General features: G+C 43.6%; 1 protein-coding gene across 3 annotated transcripts in view; it reads right to left on the bottom strand.

Moving 5' to 3' along the window:
- Nucleotides 1–21,430, bottom strand: part of TMTC1 (transmembrane O-mannosyltransferase targeting cadherins 1) — a 139,460-nt gene that overhangs the window by 18,081 nt on the left and 99,949 nt on the right. For all 3 annotated transcript variants that reach the window (XM_084206779.1, XM_084206780.1, XM_084206778.1), the window contains 2 exons: nucleotides 7,315–7,458; nucleotides 787–895 (listed from right to left, as the gene is read on the bottom strand). In XM_084206779.1, coding sequence (XP_084062905.1) covers nucleotides 787–895; nucleotides 7,315–7,458 — 253 coding nt within the window. The remainder of the gene's footprint in view (nucleotides 1–786; nucleotides 896–7,314; nucleotides 7,459–21,430) is intronic.

The raw sequence follows: 21,430 nt of genomic DNA, 5'->3' as shown, positions 1-21,430 counted from the left end.
AATCCTGCCTCCAGAGCACAGCCTGGGCCATGCACAGCAAATAAGGCCTGGAGGCACCTGAACCGCCAGGTTAAATAAAATATTGAACAGCCGCTCATTAAGAGCAACATAAAGCCAGGGAGCCTTCCCCACCTCCCTGCTCGTGATCATCTGCCATGGTAATCAGGGGCTGTACCCTGTCTGTGTGTCTGTGTGTCTGTGTGTGTGTGCAAGGGGCAGAACCTGGGCTGCAGAGGCCACCTGGTGCCTGACAATCCCCAGGTCTGGAATGATTTATTGTGCAATCTCCAGGCTATCTGCGGAGGCGTGTGTGTGTGAGGGGAAGCTCGCCTCTCCTGCTGTCACAACATCCAAGGTGCAATGGATGAAGACTTCTCCACAGAGGCAGGGAGGGGATTTACTCACAACTTCAGCAGTGATTTAATTCAGAGCCACACCATGTGGGTGTAATTACTCACTGTGTATGAGTTGCCTCCCATCCTGGAAAAGCCATCTGTAGAGCAGCCTGAGAGCTCTGGGCAGACAGCGTGGACCCACGGGTGAGTGGGGCAGGGTGGGAGGTGCAGGAGGGGCTGTGGCAGCAGTGCAGGGTAGGAGGTGCAGGAGGGGCTGTGGCAGCAGTGCAGGGTGGGAGGTGCAGGAGGGGCTGTGGCAGCAGTGCAGGGTGGGAGGTGTAGGCAGGGCTGTGGCTGTGGCAGCAGTGCAGGGTGGGAGGTGCAGGAGGGGCTGTGGCTCTGGCAGCAGTGCATGCACACCAAGGCAGAGGACCAGAGCCATCCCTGTTACCTGCTCAGCCAACAGTGAGGCCAGGCTGGAGTAAGCATCTGCAAACTCTGGGCCGTACTTAATGGAGTCCCGCAGCAAGATTACAGCTTCCTCCTTCTTCCCTTGGGACCTGCAGCAAGGAGAGAAAAAGCCCAGAAAGGAATATTCCTGTAAGCACTTGTTTAGGTTATCCCACTGATTAACTACTTTAAAGAGAGTGGAAGAGCCCCGCTTGCCCTTTCCAACAAAGACAAAATGATTCATTCACGCCTCCTCTCCACAGTGTGAGCACCCAGCATCTCCTCAGTCTCCAGCAGCTGGGAGGACAGAGGCTTTAATGAATCCATACAGTTGAGTATCTGCAGGGAGGGCACCGAGAGGATGGAGGCACTGTGATCTGGGAACGGGACATTCCCTCTCACTTCAGTAGGCTGGAGACAATGTAATCCTTTATTTCCTTTAGTAAAACCTTGAGGAGTCTCTGCAGTTCCTAGACGAGTGCTTACAGATCCACTTGCAACTCTGCAGTAACACAACTCCATTATTTTGAAATTAAAATATCTCCAAGTTAAATCTGCCTGGGATCTCTCAATAATTCCTTAGCAAGTCGATGATTAGGCTGGAGGAGTTCTGTCCTTCAGATCCTAATGACTATGAACAGAGACAGCTGAAAGATGGCTGTGGTGATGATTTTTTCCTAGCATTGCTCTGCATTTATTGCTATGGAAAATGGAAAAGGTTTCCCTAACAAAAATCTTGGGATGTTTATTTATTTCAGCTACAATTTCTCCCCTTTGAAAAATGAGAAGGTTTCCTGAACAAACATCTAAGGATGTTTAGCTGGGCTGAAACAACATTTTCCTTGTGCTGGGCGTACAAAGAATACAAAAAGGAGGGCTTAGAAAAAGAAACAAAGGGCTCTGGGGAAACAGAAAATATGTGAACACCTTGCTGCTTTGGCCTTAGATTTCATCTGAGTGGCATGGTCAAGTAACCAGATCTTGTTTATAAGGTGCAAATTTCAGCTGATAATATATGTGGCTTTGCAGATTTTTCCCCTTTCTAGTTGTGTAACTGGAAGAATATTTTGCCTGTGCATTAAGCTAAGTAAAACCAGTTGTGCTAGTCTTTTTCTTCTTCCAGTGCTGTTCCACATAAATTACACGAATGAAGCAAAAACAAATAAAGAACCACTTTTCTCCTACACTAATTAAAGTCTAGCTAGCTTGTCAATTTATAAAACTTTGGGATCCCTTGGCTGGAGTTTCATGACACATTTTTATAAATCAAAACCAGATGACTGCTTAATAAAGGTATTGATGTTTGGCAGAAAATGTAGGAAATGCCCGCTACAGAAATAAAAGGATTAAGTGATCCACTCAACAGCAGTAAAAGTTCCCATTAACCACAAGCATTCACTCTGAACATGGGGCAGCCCTCTTAATTACTCTTTTATTCCAAAATGGCCTCTTTTTTTTTTTTCTCCATTTGATCCAAGAACAACGTTTGTATCCTGAAAGTGGGGGTAAAGAGGGAAAGATTATGGCATCTTTTTATGTGACAGACTGAATCACATTAAAAAAAGCAGATCCAGTAGTTTCTCAGAGGGCTCAGGCCTGTAAGATACCAAGTGCTCTGGCCAAGCACTTAAATGTGTACTTAACTTTTATGCATGCAAGTTGAAAATTAATTAGTGGTTGAAGTGCTTTCCTGGCTCGAAGCCAACACTTTGCAGGATCAAGGCCATCTCATATAAAAATCTCCTGCAATTTGGGAGAGCACAGAGCATTGAAAGAGCAGTCCAATACACTAATTTACCATAAACTGGGGATCTGGAGAAGGAATAGTTGGGTAACGTACATCTCCACTGTGACAGAGAAAAGAACACATTCAACTGACAGGAGAAATCTGTGACCACCAATTCCAACTTTTTACCCAAATTACCCTGTTTTAGAATGCCCTCTCTTGACTCCCTCTCCCACCTGAGATCATAGCCTGGCCTCTACAAACAGCATGCTCAAGCTGAAAACAAGGAACAGCTCTTTCCACTGAGAGCATCTCTCCCATATTTTTGCAAGCTGGAGAAGCACCAGGTTAAACCACCCTGCCAAAGCCTGGCAATGCACAGGGCTGACAGCACTGGAGCAAATTTCATGTGCAACAGAGAGCAACCTAGGAATTAATGCTCTGAAGGACTTGGTAATTTTCATCTTTTATTTTGTGAAGTTCTTGAGACTGTACTAAAGCCAGAAACACAGAAATCAACAAAGGCTCCACAACTGTTCTGAACAAATTTTTACAAGGATACAGAAAAGCCAGAGCCAAACTCTCACAGAGGAGCACAATGACAGGACAAGAGGCAACAGATGCCAGAGTGAGAATATGGGACATCCTAATTAGATATCAGGAAAAGTATTTCTCACCACAAGGGTGGTCAAACACTGGAACAGGTCACACAGAGAGATTGTGGCATCTCTGTCCTTGGAGGGATCCAAGATTCAGCCCTGAACAACCTGATCCAATCAGACTTGCTCTGAGCAGCTGGCTTGATCTCCAAATGATCTCCAGAGACCCCAGGTTATAATAACAACCCAAGTTATTTTTTCAGTCTACTGCAAAAATTAGACTGCCACAGTTTGTGGGGATTTTTAACCAGAGTCTCCAATGTGGATTGTGATCTGAGGGATAAGTGCAGCGCTTCATGAGACACAGAGTATCCTGCAGAGACCCTTCAGTATCACTGAACATCACCACTCAGTTTGCTTCTGAAGGAAAGGAAGGAACATTTCACTAGCTAAAAGGTCTTAAATCTCAATATATGTAATTTTTATCTGATCATTTTCAGATAGAAAAACATCCATCCATCCATCCATCCATCTATCTATCTACCTACCTATCTATCCATCCATCCATCTATCTATCTATCTATCCATCCATCCATCCATCTACCTATCTTTCTATCCATCTATCCATCCATCCATCCATCTGTTCCAGACAGTTCCACAAGGCTGTGTCAGCACACTCACATCCAAAAGCCTGTATCAGAGAGGGCAGACAGTCCTTCCTCTTCTGAATAAATGACTTTGCTCAACTGGGACTAAATCACAACAAACACTCGGGACACGTTGTGTGTTTCTCCACATCCAGAAGAAAATCAGTGCTTTGAGTAAACTCAAGATTCAGTGGAGATTGTTTCTAGGCATTTCATTTTCCCCTTGAAAATGAAGCCATAACACTCTCAAAGCATGTCAGGCCTTTCTTCACAAGAAGCAGTGGACTGGATATTGCAGGGCTTTAGGTGTGGATTGATACAGTACCACAAATAAGAAGGTCTTGTCCATTATTCCTGGAACAGAAAGCTGAGATTGATATTTATTTCAAATGTTCATAATATATTATTTCTTGTCTCTTTACAGAAATACCCACAGCCTGTAATTCATGAGGTCTTCTGAGCAATATTTATCTGTATCTCAACGAACCTGAATTTATACAGAGGGGTCAAATACTCAAAGCACAAGAGAGCAGCATCAGGCCGCTCTGTGTCACTGATCACACAGACCATGAAAGCAGAGAGATTTCTTACTTTTAGGTAGACCATCTTCTAGGTCTACCTTAAGTAAGAAATCTGCCAGCATTGTTTAATTATCTGCTCTCCAATATTTATATTAGGCACGAAAATGATGACATACAACTTTATTTTAGGATATGTAAACAAAACCAGAGGTTTATTCAGCCATTACCCTGCAATACTTCCTGAGAACATTCATCTTCTGGCACATAGCTGTCTTCTTTATGTGCAAACAGAAAATGGAAACATCATTTTTCATCTACGACTTCCACAGAAAATAACTTATAAATTCCACCCTGTGTCCTCAAAATGATTTTTACTCAAGTTTAAATCACAAGCAATGGATGCTTAAATAGCTTATTTGCATGGAATAATAAAAGGTAGATTCCCACATGGCAATGACAAACCCATCCTTCCAAAATCCCAGACTTCCCTTCTCTCAGCACTCCAGAAGAGATGAAATCTAGGATCTGCCATCAGAATTGCACACTGTGAGCAGGGATGGATACAAGGAACTCAGCAGAATTCAACTGGGAGTTCCCCATGCCAGACAATTTCATTCCATGTCCCAGTAGAAGCAGTGCTGTTACTGGACATGCCTTAAGTGCTGCACATCTGTCCCCTCCTGATCTGCCCCTGCTCTGAAGCCTTTGCAAAAAGGACAGAAAATGCTTTTATTGCCTGACCATTTATCTTCTCTCTGACTATGTTTAAAAATCAAAACACTCCTCATAATGTCTCATAACACAGGCAGAAAGTAATCCCTGTCTGTAATATTCTGCAGATTTCCATTTTATTTCATTTAATACCCATATTATACTAGCATTTAGTGTCTGCAGAGTACTGGCTGCCATATATAGGCACATTTATATATATATATGAAAGGATAATTGTGGACACAGGTAGAAAATATAAATAAAAACATCACTGTAGGAAGGGGAAATGTGAAATCTCTGCCTTGTACCTGTCTGGTCATTTCCAAGTTACCTCATGCCTGATGCTCTTTGCTAAGCTGCCAGATCATCCAGGAAAGGTGCTGGCCAAAGGGCTTGGGATGCTACTTTAGGGCAGACATCCATGTAGGATCTGCCCATGCAGCACCTGCCTTACATATTTGCTAATTCCTGCTCTGTGAACTCCACCTGGTTTTTAGCAGGTTTTTTAAAACTGAGCAGGGAGATGAGGGCATTCAGTTTCCAATACAATTAATGCTACTGCTGTGTCCAGATGCACTGCACTGTTTTGGAAGCCTAAAGGAAGTTTAGACATTGGGAGCAAGTGGATGTGGAGAAAGGGCAGGAGGCTCTTGAGTGCTTGCTTTTGACAAGTTTAGCACAAGCATCACACACATTTAACATACTGCAAAATGTGGCACCACAGAAAGATGCAGAGCACATACAATCCAACAGGACACACAATGTCTTAGGCATCACAATGTGAAAAACATGACATATTGCACAGAAAACAAACAGCATTTCTAAGACATTTTCCCTACATGTCTCCTTTGTGCTTTTCCAGTGCAACGAGTCCAATCTTTATCCATCTGCTGGGTCATAAGAGCCCTTTGACAGGCCAGATTTAAGCATAATTGACATGAAATGTCCCAGTGCTTCTTCTGGCTCAGATCCTTTGTATTAATATTCTATGTTTTTAAAAAACCCAAAATATAACAGAGAATAATAACTAAGGTACACATGATGGATTTAAAAGACAATATGTATTTTTAAACACCACTGCCACCTAAAATTAATTTCAATCAACCAAATTTGATGAATAATACAAAGACCTTTCTTTTCTCTTGTAACAAGACTGTACCACTTTCCTTCCTTGTATTTTCAGTAAAGCACTTGCCTACTTTCTATTCAGGATTACTCATTTCCCATATTCTAACCTCAAACAAATAGGTTTACTTGTAATATTATTCTGATAATTTCTCTGCTGCTGGATAGACCAGGGAGTTCAGCAGCCCACTTAACATCCTTTATACAAATCCACACTCAAAGTTACATTTCAGGACCAGAAAGACCAAGTTTTAATGACACAGTGCCACTTTAAAACCAGTCCCCCACTAAGCCTGTCATGGTTTAACCAGCACTGTCTGCTCTAAAAGATTTACCAAGCCCTATTATCAGCAAAATAAGGGCAGTTCATATCAGAAAAAATGTACTTTTACTGCTGTAGTTTATGCAGTTCTGTCAGCAAATATACTGCAATATCCTCACAAAACCAAGGACCTTTTTGCTGGTGCTGAACTGAGATTATTTTACTTTTTTTAATTGAACCCTTTACAGATCCTATCATACTGGCTTCTTGTACAGATCTAAGTTTAGTCTTTAGATGTGGTTAGTCAAATTAATTTGCATGATTATGATTGTCTGCTATTTTCCTTGCTACAGGCTGACACTCTAAACAACAATGAGTGAAGTAATGAGCTCATCAACTTGTTTTTAACCATCCAGGGATGTAAACCAGCCTTCTCCTCAAATCCAGACCTACCTGCTCTGCAAGGGAATGAACTCAGCTGCTCTGAACATCTCAGCACACGGTGCTTATACCTAAACTATACATATACAGCTAATGAGGAGAAGTGGGAAATTGAAGAGAGGGATTTTTTGGATATGTGCTATTTATTAGCTCGGCATCTGATGCCTCTTTGAACAATACAGCTTCCCCTCCTGGAAAAGTTCACACATCTCCACCAGGATGGAGATCTCAGGTGCCTAGCTGGGTTTAAGCAACTCATTTCTGATGCCTGGAACAAATGAATTTCCTACAACTGGAGCCCACTCGTGAACAGCCCCTGGAGTGAGGTGGCACAACGCAGAGGGATATCCACAGTAAACCTCACCTTTGTGCCAGCACTTTTGGATGGCAGTAAGAAACGACACCGTTTCTTCACCAGCTGGCAGAAAAAAACAACTTTGGTGATGTGTGCAGGGGCAATGTGAATTTTCTTGGCGCCACACCTGCACTCAACTTACTTGAGCAGGTTGCCAAGGTTGAAGAGAGCGCGGTTGTGCTGAGGGTTGAGCTGAAGGGCCCGTCTGTAGTAGTCCTTGGCCTCCACCACGTCTTTGGTCAACGTCCCCAGGTTGTTGAGAGCACTTGCGTGACGAGGGTACAGCCTGGCAAAAATGGAACAGCAATGAAAGTTACAGATGCTCATTCATTGACAGATAAAGCTGATGTGGCTGACTCTGCCACCAGTGCTGTTTGGCACTCAATAGAGAGAAGAACGTCAGCCAAAAACCCCTGTTTTCCCGTAATTTGCTGCAGGTCAGATGGGATCCTGAGGACCCTTTCCAACTCCCAATCAGACTTCCTATGGTTCCTATATATCTCCAGGGCAAAATGGAACATTTGGAAACAAATGTTTGAAATTGAACAAATTGAAAACCTATTGTACCCTTCAAGCAAAAGGCATAGTGAATAAAGCAGCCTGAATGTTTTTATCCAAAATGCTTTTGCAACAGGCAAGAACTGCCTTGTCAAAAAATATTTCCATTGGAAATATGTTTTGAAATACACAGAATCCAACCCAATACAGTTTAAAATTATTTGTTGGGTTTCTGAATTTTTTTTCACAATAAAACTGATAAAAAGTGCAAAAGGAAACCTGAAATCAGCTGTTGAACAATGCTTTCAGGACTAAGCAAAATGATAAAAGAATATGGACCAAGACTGCTAAAGAGTATGATTTCCCTGAGCTTCTAGTAGCATTTGGTTCAGTACAGTTCTCCTTTTATCTGACCTGTTGATCTTCACACCTGCCTATTTCAGCTACATCACTGAGCCCAATGCATCTCTGTTAAAATTCCCCACAAATTGGGCAGCAGGTCATGAGTCCATTCAGCAGTTTAAATTCTCAGAGTTCTGCTCCTACATTAATATTTTAGTTTGTAGGTCTTTTGCTAGAAAACTCCAGAGGTGGAAGTGATCCAGGACTTGATTAAACCATCCAGGACCCTTTGTGTGATAGGTAGGTGAAAACTGAGGGTCATTATGAAAAGGAAATAAATTTTTAACAGATGCCCACAGAGATCCCTGGAGACCAGCTGTGTGAGAAGTTCTGAGGCTCTGAGACCAAGGCATCTGACAGTTCCTTGCCTTAGGTCCCTGATCATGGGAAAGTGATGTGGAAAATGACATTTAAAGTAGCTGGCCATGAAAGCACAGGGTGAGAAGCATGAGAAGGGGCATTTAAAGGTAGAAGGGATTAAGATTCTATAGTATAGCCTGACTAAAGTTTGCAATTGTTTTTAATCCAAAACTTTCCACTGTGGGTTTTTGGACTTTTTTTGCCTGGAGTTTTTCACTATGTCAGTTCAGCCCTAGGATTTTCTGTGCTTAAGTACCATGAATAATTTAGCATTTTATACACTGCTGCAACATTTGTATCAGTCACATTTTCACTCCACAGCTCATATATTATTTTGGCAAGGTCTTATTTGGGGATGAAGCTGGAAGCATTCAAGGGAACTCTGGGAGAAATGGGCATGAACCACTAACAAAACCAGGATGTTTCCTACCATTAAGTAAGAGACAAGCCTAAAGTCCTTTTTTCACCTAGCAAACAAGGTCTGCAAAGCCACACATTTGAGGAAAAATCGTTCAGGGATGCAGCCAGGTGTTTTTTAAACAATAAATGTAGTGACCATCAGTCATAGCAAATAATGACTATGGGGTGCCAACATCCCTCCCACACAGGTGAGGTCCCCACTTGGGCTGCACAGGGTCCACACTCACCCCCACCACCTGCATTCACCCAGTGACTTGTGGAGAGACCCCCAGCTGAACTTGTCACAGAGGAGCAGAGGGGAGCGAATTTGTGGTGAGAGCTGCAGTTAACACAGAATCAGGATCACTTTCCTTCAGCGTGCCTGATGCATTTTGGGGTGAGAGAGGCTTCCTGTGCTTGGGGAAGCACCAGTAAAAGAAAAGATGATGCTGAGGGTGTAGTGTGGAGTCTTGATCCTGGCCCTCATAGCCATTTGTCATCTAGTCTAAGTCTCCCCAGGTGAAGCAGGCTGGGAGAAATGCTTTCCAGAGCAAGAGCAGGGGAGGAATGGAAAGGGCCAAGCTGGCTTGTTCTTCAGCACTTGGGATGAGCTCTGAGATACCTTGACCAGAATCTTGAACAAAGAACATCTTAGGGCAAATGACCACGGGCTCAGTCTTGTTTCCCATTTCCTCCAAGGGATTTTGACATTGCTTTGGACCAAGAAAAAGGTCAGGAGTTAAATTTTTCAGCCTTTTTTACCAGATGGCTATGATAAAAGTGTGCACTACTTCTGTCAGTACTCACACATAAAACAGCTCCAATATTTGACATGAAGTCACTTGAGTTATGAGTGGGCAAAAGGATTTCAGACAATTCTTGGGAAAGTCAGAAACAGATTAACATTTTACAGCCCTAAACCTGCTGGTTTTTCTCTCAAACGTTCAGAAATTAATTCTGCTCTTGGCCTTTAGTGCTCCTGTGGCATTTTAGGCCCAGGAGATTTGCTTGCACCAGCCTGGAGTGGAATGAAAACTCAAGATTAAAAAAGGGAACGGATTTCACCTTTAAATTGCACAGTTCTGACCAGCAGCTCCATAAATACACTTCTGAGCTCAGTGCTAAAACCTCTCAACAGCAAATCACAGCATGCAAACATGTCTCCCATGCATCCTGGGCTCCATTTCTTGTGTTTAACATTTATTCATTACATCTCATTGCCCTTTCCAAGAAATGTAAGTGAAAACCCAGAACCTCAGCAAGCACGAATTACCTGTTTAGCATCTGGCCTGAAGAACTTACTAGATCTGCAATTTTACATGTCTGAACAAAAGTTAAGAGAAAATCTGACCACGGCGAGGTAAGGTGGTGGTGCTGGGCTTTGCTGCTGGGGTTCAGCTCTTTTATTTCTCTCCAGATATTTTATTTGGAATATTCCTTTGTTATGGTGGTAGAGCAAGCTGCCACTTAACTGAGTTCAACAGAACAACCAAACCTAGGAGAGCATTACTTCTGGTAAGGTAACCAGAGCCAGAGTCTGAGCCCGTGACCATCCATGCTGCTACAGAATCATTGAATATTTTGGGATGTGGAGGACCTTAAAGACCATCTGTTCCAATGGCCATCCACTATGGGCAGGGACTCCTACCAGACCAGGTCACTCAAAGCCCCATCCAACGAGGCCTTGGACACTTTCAGGAATGGGGCATGCACAGCTTTATGAACAATGTGCTCCAGTGCCTCGACATTCTTGCAGTCAAAAATTTCTTCCTAAAATCCCATCTAAAGCTGCCCTCTTTCTGTTTATGCTGCTTTCACACCACCCTCAAATAGCTCCCAGAGTGGTCCAGGCCTGAGCCCAGATCAGGGTTTGGTCCCAAAAGCCAACTTGGACTTGGCCACTGTCTCTCAGAGGATACAAACACTTACTGAATACTTCCAGTCAATTTATGCCAGTTGGCCTCAGGGCTAGAGAATGTGGACCAGACCTTTTTTTTATTTATTAATATGGATGTTGAATAAAGGACTGGCAGCCCTATTAAACTGCCCTTTGTTCAGGCACACCCATTGCTGTTAATAACAGTTCCCTGGGAATGAAAACACAGCAGAACAGTCTTGTGGCAAGATTTACACAGGAACATAAAACTTGACCACAAGTTACCAAATGAAGCAACATTTACTCAAGAACTTTCAAAATGGTTCTGCCAGACTTGCAGATACACCAAGCTTGTTTGCTTTTGCTGCAGGTGATTTGTTGTTGCAATGGAGGGAGACACTTGTACTTCTCCTGTTTTATCAGGAGATTGGTGCTGTTTATCAAGACTTCTGGAATTGATCTCAAGGAATCCTGATATTCAGCTTTAACTTGTTTTGGTTGTAAGTTCTCCAATGCAAATATTGTCTCTTCCCCATTTTTCATTCATATGAAGAATGTATTTACTTCTTAGAAGGGTTAGCAACACATAACAAGGCAGGAGGGTCTCCAATTAACCTGGAGTCTCTTCGTGCCACAATAATGGCAATACTGAGAATCCAGGCTGTATTTTATAAACCATCACTCTGAAGACACTGGGATGCAAGAGATCAATTGTTGGAACATATCTAGCTTGTGTTGCAACTTCTCTTAAGAAACAAAGCTTTCTATCTGGACATATATAGGGCTGTGTTTTCCTTGCCACCACCACTGATAATGGTAACAGTCTGCAAGCAATATCCTCCTTGCTATGCATCTGATTAGGTAGAAATTCCTCTAGGCTTCACCTAATCAAATGCAAGTGCTGCATTATTTATGAAAGAAAGCTGAATTTCATTAAACTTATTCTACAAGTAGCAGTTCATGTAAAAAATCAGTTTATCCTTTCCTTTAGAAATCAGAATAATTTTCTTTAAAAATCTACATTCAAGGATAATTATAATAGAAGTCTTGAAACAGCAAAATTATGGGAAAGCAACCTATAAAAGTGTATTTTAAAGCAGATGGAGATTTCATTTCTAAAGAGAAGACAAGTGGGTTGTTTCCTTGTTGTAGAATGAATAATTCAAATGGTTCCTCCAATGCTGTATCTGCAATTGTCAGAATAAATTTCAGCAGCCTTCCCTTTAACTATTACAGGTATAGACTGCACAAGAACTCCTGTTAGTAATTATCCCCACTTCTTTTAGGCTAGCAAAATTCCCTCTAATACCACTGAACAAAAGCCCTAGTGACTTGCACAGTCAAGAGATTTCCAGTTTCCCAAGACAAAACCAGGTATAAAATATATACAGTCATCAAAACACTGATGACCATTTATTCTGCTTTTTCATTTAATGCCACTATTACCTGAAACACGAGGGTTTTTGAAAAAAAATTTGAAGGGCTTTGTTTGGCTCCATATCTGAATTACAAGACAATTACAGAAAGAAGAGAAAGGGATGAAATTTGTTGTCATGACTGCAACCTATGATCCACCAGGAATTTTAATTCTTTTAATTCAGATCGAGAGAGACCACTTGAGCAACTGGCAAGCTCTGCTCACAGTCCTGCCTGGTCTGGTGCCAGGGGTACTCAGGGGGAGGAAGGCATTAGTGTGACAACTACCCACTTGCTCTAAGAGCATTATGTGGTTTTTGTACAGCCACTGCTGTGTGGATAGCAGGCAGCAGGGGATGGGGCCAGACTAGCATGCAATTAGCCTGGAAAACTACTTTGGCAGCAGCGAAAAAGCTGCAGTGTCATCTTTCAGGGGTTTGGGCAGTCCCCCACAACCACTGCACGATAAAAGAGGTCATTGACAACAGCCCAGAGACGCTTCTCAGAGCTGGGACAGCCCTGACATGCCACATCAGGGTGACTCTTCCTCATGGCCCAGCCCCTCATCACTCTCCAAGTGAGAGAGCACATTCCCAGTGACTTACAACATGAGTTCTTATAACCATTATTAAACTTGTAAGCAACTCTGGTCATCATTAACCCAACAGCCATGCCATGGCAGCGGCAGCAGAAAGACAAAAAAACTGCCTGCATCATCTTGCATAATATTCAAAGGGAGTCCAAGCATATTCATTTCTTCTATAAATTAAAATAATAAGTGAAAAATAATTTAAAAATAAATTATTCAGTTGGAGAGATCTAGCGTGCCTGGTTTTTGTTAACACATCTTTTGATTAAATAATGCTTTCAAACTTAGCACTCACAGAGACCACAGCCCCACTGAGGCAGCTGAGCTAAGTCAGTGTGCTGTCCTGACAAACAGGCTGTGTTACCTCTCTGTGGCAAGAGCAGAGGAGAGCCTGAAGCTGGGCCTCAGCTCTCACCACTCCTCCTCCATCCAAGAGGACAATTCCACCACTCTTGGCTCTCCTGGTGCCTCTCCAGCCCCACCACAAAGCTCAGCACCCATGGAGCTCCCTGCAGCCACGTTAAGCACAGGGACTCAGGCCTTAATTACCCAGGCCCAATTACTTGCTGGCAGCATGGCAATTTGCTTTTAAGGCACATTTTGCCCATTCCAATATATACTGCAATTATTGGCATTGTTTTGCCAACTAAAGTAAGAATGTTATATGAATAACGTTTCTATCTGTGCCAAGTTTTAATACTGCCCATTTTATATTTACTCCAGCTTACTATTTCAAGCCAATTTTCCAATTTTAATATTACATCACACTCATTTTCATGTATTTATGTAAGTTCTCAATAAAGTTCTATGTCAGGTTGAATTAAAACACGTTCTGATGTAATTCTGAGACCAGTTATCCTTCTGGGAACAATTCTGCACTGGCAACAACTCAGGTCATGGCCTCACGATGGTATGGCACCTTGTTTCAAGAGCTGCTCTACATGATGTGGAGATGTGGATGGCAGATCCTGTGTCTTCCTCAAAAAGGTTTTCAATTTGCAACATTTTAATTTCTTTCAAGGAAGGAGAGGTGATGCTGCAATATCAAGCAGCAGCCGTTTTTTTCTTGAAGAGTTTTAGTAGTTGCATCAATATTTCCTCAAAGGCAACACCTTTCAGCTTGGCAGAAGGTTTGTGGCAGGCTGGTATTTTTTGTATTTAAAAAAGCACCTGGAAATCCTGTTGAAAGTCAGGCAAGTGAGAGATCTAATGCTTTTAGGTTCCTTTGAAAGCCTCAGGCATAATCTTCTTCAGCGAAAGCGTGACAGAGCAGCGAGACAGCACAGCACAGCCCGGAGCTGGGAATTACATCACACCCATTTCCACACACTCGGCTGCCAGGGGGTCCTGACACAATGCCAGGATAAGGCAGGGAGTTATCCCATCCCAGCCTGGTGCTGGGGGCTCACAGGGCATCCCTGAGCAGCACTGTGGTCCTGTTGCATGGGCCAGCTCAGCTCCTGAGCGAGGGAGTCCTGCCCCAGGAGTCAGTGCAGGCTCCTGCCTGATCAGCAGAGCCTCCAGCAGGACCTTGGTCTAACCTGGGATCTCCAGGGGCTGACTGGATAAATAGCAAGTGCTGAATCACAGCCAGGGACCAGGGGAAGGAAGGAAGGTCCTGGATTTATGGCTTTGGTGCCTCATGAAGGCTGACCTAGAACAGGGGCTAGGCAGAGCTAAAGAATAAAGTAGGGATTTATTAGAAGGCTCAATGGATCCACCTTGGGCAGCACAAGAGCCCAGCCAGGGCTACACCCAAGATGAACCAAAATGGTCACAAAATGCATGACCGGTCACAGGGTCTCTCACTTGTATCAGTTCTGGTCCATTTTCATATTGGAGTTAATTGTCCAATTAGAGCTTATATCCAATTAGCTTATGAAGTCCCATCCTTCTTGTTTTTCTCTCTTCAGTCCATATTGTTTCTGCTCTGGGGCCTGAAATTTGGATGATTTGTCCTTGGTCCCCAGCTAGAGAAGGAATTGTTTTGTCTACCTACTCTGTCAAGAGAGCTCACCTTCCCCCAATATGAAGCCCAGAACTGCACACCAAAGTAGCACAGAATCTGAAAAATATAAAAGCTAAAACCTGAGGCATCAGCTTCTTCCCCTGCCCATCAGCCAGGAAGAGCAGCCCACAGGTGCCACCAGCAAACCCTCTCAGCAGGGTGAGCCTCCCAGGCTAAATTGCAGAGCACCCTGATATTGAGAGAAACCTCTGCAGGACAGAAATGGGGAAAAACAGAGAAGCTGAATAGATTTAATAGATTTTGTACATTGACAAAAGCCTCATGAATTCTTTGAGCTTGACATCCCTTAAGGAAAAAAATACCCCCAACCTACAGCAATATCCAAAAGCATGCCATTCAAATAACCAACCAGTAGCACACTAAACAATATTATCATTTATAACTTTTCATTAGATTTTCAAACTTGGGCAGGGGTAAAGCCTGAGAATTAGAGTTGAGGAGAAAAACCAGGATTTTAAGTCAAACAATATCACTGCTACATATAAATAAATAAAATCTCTCCTGCTAAACTTGCATGTTCCCTGAAGTGATGAGGCAACACGAGGTTATCAAACAGGGCTGTCTGCTTATCCTCTCACATAAAGAATTCATGCAGGATACACCTAAGTCCTGAAAATCCCAGAAATCTCAACACTCCCAAAGCCCAGCAAAGGACTAATAATCCACAACATGCCTGACTTACAGACAGCATGAACAATGCAAGCACCTCCACAGAGCCCACAGAATCTTCAGGGACCCCACAGCAAACCAGAGACCACCAGGTGAGCCCTACAATCAAATGTGGCATGAGGGGATACAATGACAACATACTCTCACCAAAGCAGATGGGGGTGAAATCACCCAGGTGCCATGGGAAGCTGTACAGCCCCATACTGAACAGTGTTCATCATAACAAGGAGAGCAGGCTAAGAAAAAAGCAGTGGCTGTGGGAATGAGTAATCAGCCCTTGGATTTGAGGTTATCATTAGCAAAAGTGAAAGGTAGACTCGAACATGTGCAAAATACAGTCACAAGTTTCTCTCTGCACACCCCACGGGAGAAACAAAAGAGATGCCTTGTCCCAGTAAGAAAACATTTTTAATTAGGGGAGCATTTTTCATTACCCAGACTGTTTTTATCAGTCCCCAACACATAAGAAAGCAGAGCTTTGATGCAGTTCTGAGGAAGGCTATGGAGTTGTCACCCTCAGAGATGATGGGGGCTTTTCTCTAAGATGATGTGTTTGAAAAGCCAGCAAGTCCTTGAAGGGCAGCACAAAAGGACCTGCATCCACAAGATCCCAGGTGTAGGAAGGGACCCCACCACCTGTAACCATCAGTGTTGAGGGCTGACACATCCATCTGTCCATCCCAGCAGGCACACCCAGCCCCTATGGCTCTAAATGCACACACTCTGTCTCTGCATCAGGGCTCATGGTTGCACTTATACCAGTTCTGTTTTAAGGTAAATAAAAGCCTGTGCATTGATTGTTATTTTGCCACTAAAAAGCAGAAAAACTGAGCAGAACTGGAGCAGCCCTCAAAACAGGCAGGGATTAGCGCTTTATAGAGAACAGGTTCAAAAGTAAATTACACTGGCTGAAGTAATTTGGCCATTGTCCCATGTAATGTGTTGTAAAGGCCATTAAGTCTCTGATTCAAATTACCAGGCAGCCCTTTCAGCCATCAATTACCACAAAAACACTCAACAATTCTGTCCAGCTTTAGGACAGCCACCACATCCCTATGCAATACTTCTTAAGCCCACTGTCAAAGCTCGGATCACAACACCACAAAGATATTCCCAACTGCTTGGACATGATCCACCTCCAGCCCATAATATCCACTAACACAGAGCATTACAAGAAATCTCTATGAAGATGTTCCAGGTTTGCTCCAAGGGCCTGACCTAAGTAATATCAGAGTGTCAGAAGGGCACTCATGGTTTCGGGAGCAAAAGCAGCCACAGCAAAGCAGCAAATGCACATTTTTTACTCACTGTAAAAACAGGCTAACAAATGGTGCTGGTATTTTAATTCTTCCCAGAAATAAATCACAGATGGTATCCAAGGCCACCTGCAGTCCACACAGGCATTTTAAAGGCAAATACATTGACACACACACATAAAGGGCTCTAAGAACACAATTTTTTTTTACTGCATGGAGAGTGCAATTTAACAGAATTTAAACAACCCCAGATACCGTTGATTTAAGATATATAAAAACCCAGCAGGAAGGTATGTGGGAAAGCTTAGGAAGAAACCTGAGTCCCCTTACAGCATTAGGGCTTTATTTCTAAACTGTAGTGAGGTGAAAGAAAAGCCTTGCTTTGTTTCTTTTCTACCCATTCTAGTGATGGTATGGACCAATTTTGTTCCCTCAAATGAGGGATACAGTTAGCTGCTTACACTGTTTTCCCTTCTCCATTTAGCCTGTGTTCGAGCACTAACCATGATTTCATGATCTTTACTGATGCCACAAACCAGCATTCCCATTTCCAGGCTGTATGCAATGCCCTAAGATGTATTACTTGCAAGCTCTGTGAGAGCCAGACCACACAAGCTGCAGGACCAAGCGTTTCCATACTGCTTTCCCTGCCTCCTGGCCCACTCTCTCATGCCTGAACAGCAGAACAGCTCCCAGAACTACAAAGAAAACCAGACTAAGAGTTCCTACTTCCCTCCTCCAGAAGATGCCACAAGGAGGAATGAAGGTTTCTGCATGGCAGGCTGGTCCCCTTCCTGCTCTGTTTGGTCAGCAGCCTTTGGCAGGGGAAGTCCAAGGGGAGCTTGTGGCTAGGAACCTGTTATTGGACGTGCACACACAGAGGTAACACTGCAGCACTCTCAGGTACACACACCAGTGCATTTCTGTAAATAAATCCACATTATCACATTGCACAAGGTGAACACCTCCTGCAGGGCTCTGTACTGTCAGGTATGTTTTAACATCCAGAAGGCAAACATGAATTTTTAGATTATGACCTTTTTGCAGACACAGAAATGTAGCACAGAACTACTATTAGCATGTTTATTCACCCAGCTCCAGCAAGGAACTCAGCAACCTCCTTCAGCCCCACCCGCTGATGCTCAAATTGATCTGCCTTCCATGGGAAGCACTGCCCTGGAAACAAACAGAGAGGGATGGTAAGAACTGCTTTGGGAATTAAAATGTTGAATGAGTGCAATTATAGGAGGTAAGATGAATCATTTTTCTCCCCTCCATTGTTAAAAGGAGATTGATTTAATTGATAACGAATGTTCACCAATTGGGTTTTAAGGCTCTGCTGTTTTTCTCTCTCTGCATGTCAGCCCATGTGCATTGCTGAAGAGCAATATAACAGCCTCAACAGTAACATCAAGCACACAAGGCTGGGGAAAAGCAGGACAAAGGCTTGGTAACTATAAACACAGCAAAGACATCTTCATTAGCACATCAGAGCTGTTCTTCATATTTGAGTCAGGTTGTACCACCTCATATTCTCACTCACAAATGGGAGACAAGTGCTGAGATAAATTCCAGATAAGATCAGCCCTGTTTGATCTCCAGGACCAGAGGTTCTTCAGAATTCCTAACAACAGCCACAAATCTGCAGCAGAAGCAGCAGCAAGAACCTTAAGGCCAGCTTTCAGAATAGCCGTGGTCAACTCACATCTCAGATGGGCTATTTCTGGCCTTTACTTTCTGAAGGGAAAAAACCCCAAGGATCTCCTGGGGTCACTACCATTTGTCAGGCAAACCAGTGAAGCAGTCTAATCCAGCAGTGTGTTTTTCTTGTTTTGCTGTAGATAAGCTGAAAGGTTTATAACCCACTGTACAATCGCTGAACACCAGCTGTTTTTCGGGGCTGTTTTACAGGTAACTCATCTCTGAAGGGCTCCATTTCCCTTCCCCTTTTAGGAACTACTTATAGGAGCTTTTCCTTCATATAAAGAATTTTTGTTCTGTTCATTCTCCCCATTCTCCAATTCATCATTCTCCATTTGTGCATTTCATTTCAGTGTTCATTTCCCCCACTCTTGGAGAACATAATTAGATTGCACTAATTACCCAAGTCTGGCTAGGTCAGGGTGTTGTGTCACTGGCCTCTGGGCTGGGCTGAGGAATGAGTTTTCTGATGAGCCACCTAAAATGGTGGTTGCTGGGACTGATTGCCAAGTTTGCCTTGGAAGCCTGCCCTGCAGTTCCACTGTCAGAGAAAACACATCTTTCTCCTTCACCACTTTTCTGCCCTGAAGCTAACAGAGGTACACCAACATTTGCCAGCAGCCAATCCCACCTGTCTCTGAAAGCAGGAAAGGGAGCAGTTAAAACATTGGGGATCAACTTTCCCAGGATTTAGTACCAATTGCTGGTATTTCACAAGGTAACCTGCATGCACTTCAGCATCCTTTCCCACAGTTACAACTTCCCAGGATTTAGTACCAATTGCTGGTATTTCACAAGGTAACCTGCGTGCACTTCAGCATCCTTCCCCACAGTTACAGCTTCCCAGGAGGAAGGTGCTGCTTTGCTGAGCAGACACATGGCACCCAGCACTGCTGGCAGAGCAGGAGCTCATGGAAGTGCCTCCTCACCTCGGTGGGGTTGGTGGAACAGCAAAGTGCTCGCAGTTCAAGCAGCAGCGTGCAGACTGACAAGATCACTTTTTGTTTACTAAACAATTGAACTCATTCACCAGAGATCAAGCAGAGCTGCACAGTCATTTGGCACAAAGCTGGAATAGTGGATGAGCCATCACCCACTGAGGCAGTGCAGCTCTCCCTCTCCTATCTCCCAGGAGCTCCCAGGCAGCAAGCCGTGTCCGTATCGACTCCATTTCCTTATTAATTCCCTATTGATCTGCTCACTGAGCACTAGGCAGAAATAATATTTTTATCTTCTGTACTCCTGGCTGTGCTGCCATTGGATTGTGAAGCCTCCTGAGTAGCTTGGGGTTTCTGTAACCTGGGGAGGATGGATCCACCCACACTCACTGGAAGAGCAGGCACTCAGTGAGGGATACCTGTGGGAAATCTTGAAAGCTTGTTGTGAGAATACCTCAGCTGCTGGGCAGCCTACTCCCTGACATGGAAATTTACAGAGTGGTAATTCATCTTTCCAGGTCAAGCCAGTGGCTGAAAACACCCTGAACCATCAAATTCTGCTCAGGATATTACAGCTACTGCTTCCTTCTCTGTGATGATGGAGATTGGTCTACAATCAGAGCAGTCTGTGAGGATGGGGAAACAGCTCAGACAGAGCAGCTCTTTTCTGTGATACCTGGGTATGCCTTGCCACAGGATCCACCTGAGGCTGCCTGTCCCACACCCAGCAGCTTCTCCACGGCTTCAACACAGCCACCAAATGCAGGCACCCAGCTAAGAGAGGCTGCAGGGCTCACTCACAAACCCTGGCACTGCAGAAAGGGTCTGACTGTCGGAGGGGAAAACACAGACATCACACAATGCAATTCTCAGCAGAAGAACAGAGTGCACTTTTTACTTACACTGTTCTGTTGCTCATTACACAGACCCCTGATAATTTCCCTGTGCCAGAGGGGTAAAGAAGGAGTAAATATAAGGAAAATGTAAGAGCAGAGATACACTGGGACAGGAACAAGTAGGGCAGCTTCCCAGTGATGGAGACTTCCATCTCCTGGCCCGCACTTTTGGGTCAAAAAGAAAATGTGCAAGGTGAGTTTCACTTTTCCAAACTGCCAGCTAATGCTGAAATTACTGAAGCAAGTTGAGTGCTAGCACCAGTGAGACACCAAGCGCCTAGAGAAGAGCAGGGCTGGCTCTGTGGGGCTCCCAGCCCCAACAAGGCTTCAGATGCTCTATAAACACCATCAGCATGAACAGTGCTCTGTAATACAGTGGAGAAAATGTTTGCAATCAGTTCTCAAAACAGACCCTTTCATAACTGAATTACTGCAGAGCAGAAAACAGCATTATAATTACAATAAATGGGTGCTGCTGAGTTAGAGAAGATCTTTTGTCTGCAAATCCCATTTACTCAAGCAGAGGCAATGGTGGTTGGAGCAGTTACCTTACTCTGTGCACTCCACCACAGGGCTTGAATAATTTTTGTCAGTCCCTCTTCTTTTTAACTTGCAATGGGTTTTACTGGTAACTGGGAAGAAGTTCAGAGACTAGATACAGGAACAACTGGAGGACTCCAAAACCTGGTGATGCTGAAAAAACCAGCACCTATCAAGCAGCAGGTAAAGGGAGGAGTTCATCACTCTAGAGAAAACACAATTTTGGTAATGGAATCTTCAGTGTGGCATTGAAAGGTGTAAACAAATTCAATCACTGGAAGCTGGTGTCAAACAAATCAGTCTAAAAATAAGGGAGGACATTTTCAACAGGCAATGTAATTAACCTTCAGTACCATTTACTGGTGGTTGTGCTGGATTTTCCATTGCTGGAAACTTTAAAAAAACAGAAGGCTTTTCTAAATTACTTCCTAAATGCCCAGCATGGCAAAACAGAACAGGATGTTGCTCAAAAAAGCTGAAAAACACCTTCACCCAGGTTCAGTCCCTCCTCAGTGACAATGAACTCCTGTCCCCACAGGTCAGCCTGGGTGGGCTAGGAGCCCTTGGAGAGCTTTTATCACAACCCTGTCAGCTGGCCAAAAGACAAAACATACATGTAATTTCTGGAGTTTTCTGTCATATCACATGTCAGGAAAGAACATTTCTTCCACCTCCTGGCATGCTCTGTG

The sequence above is a fragment of the Fringilla coelebs genome (assembly GCF_963513975.1).
Source record: "Fringilla coelebs genome assembly, chromosome: 5".
Taxonomy (NCBI): Eukaryota; Metazoa; Chordata; class Aves; order Passeriformes; family Fringillidae; genus Fringilla; species Fringilla coelebs.
The sequence above is the reverse complement of the archived record's forward strand: the minus strand, read 5'-3'. Positions and strand labels throughout refer to the sequence as shown.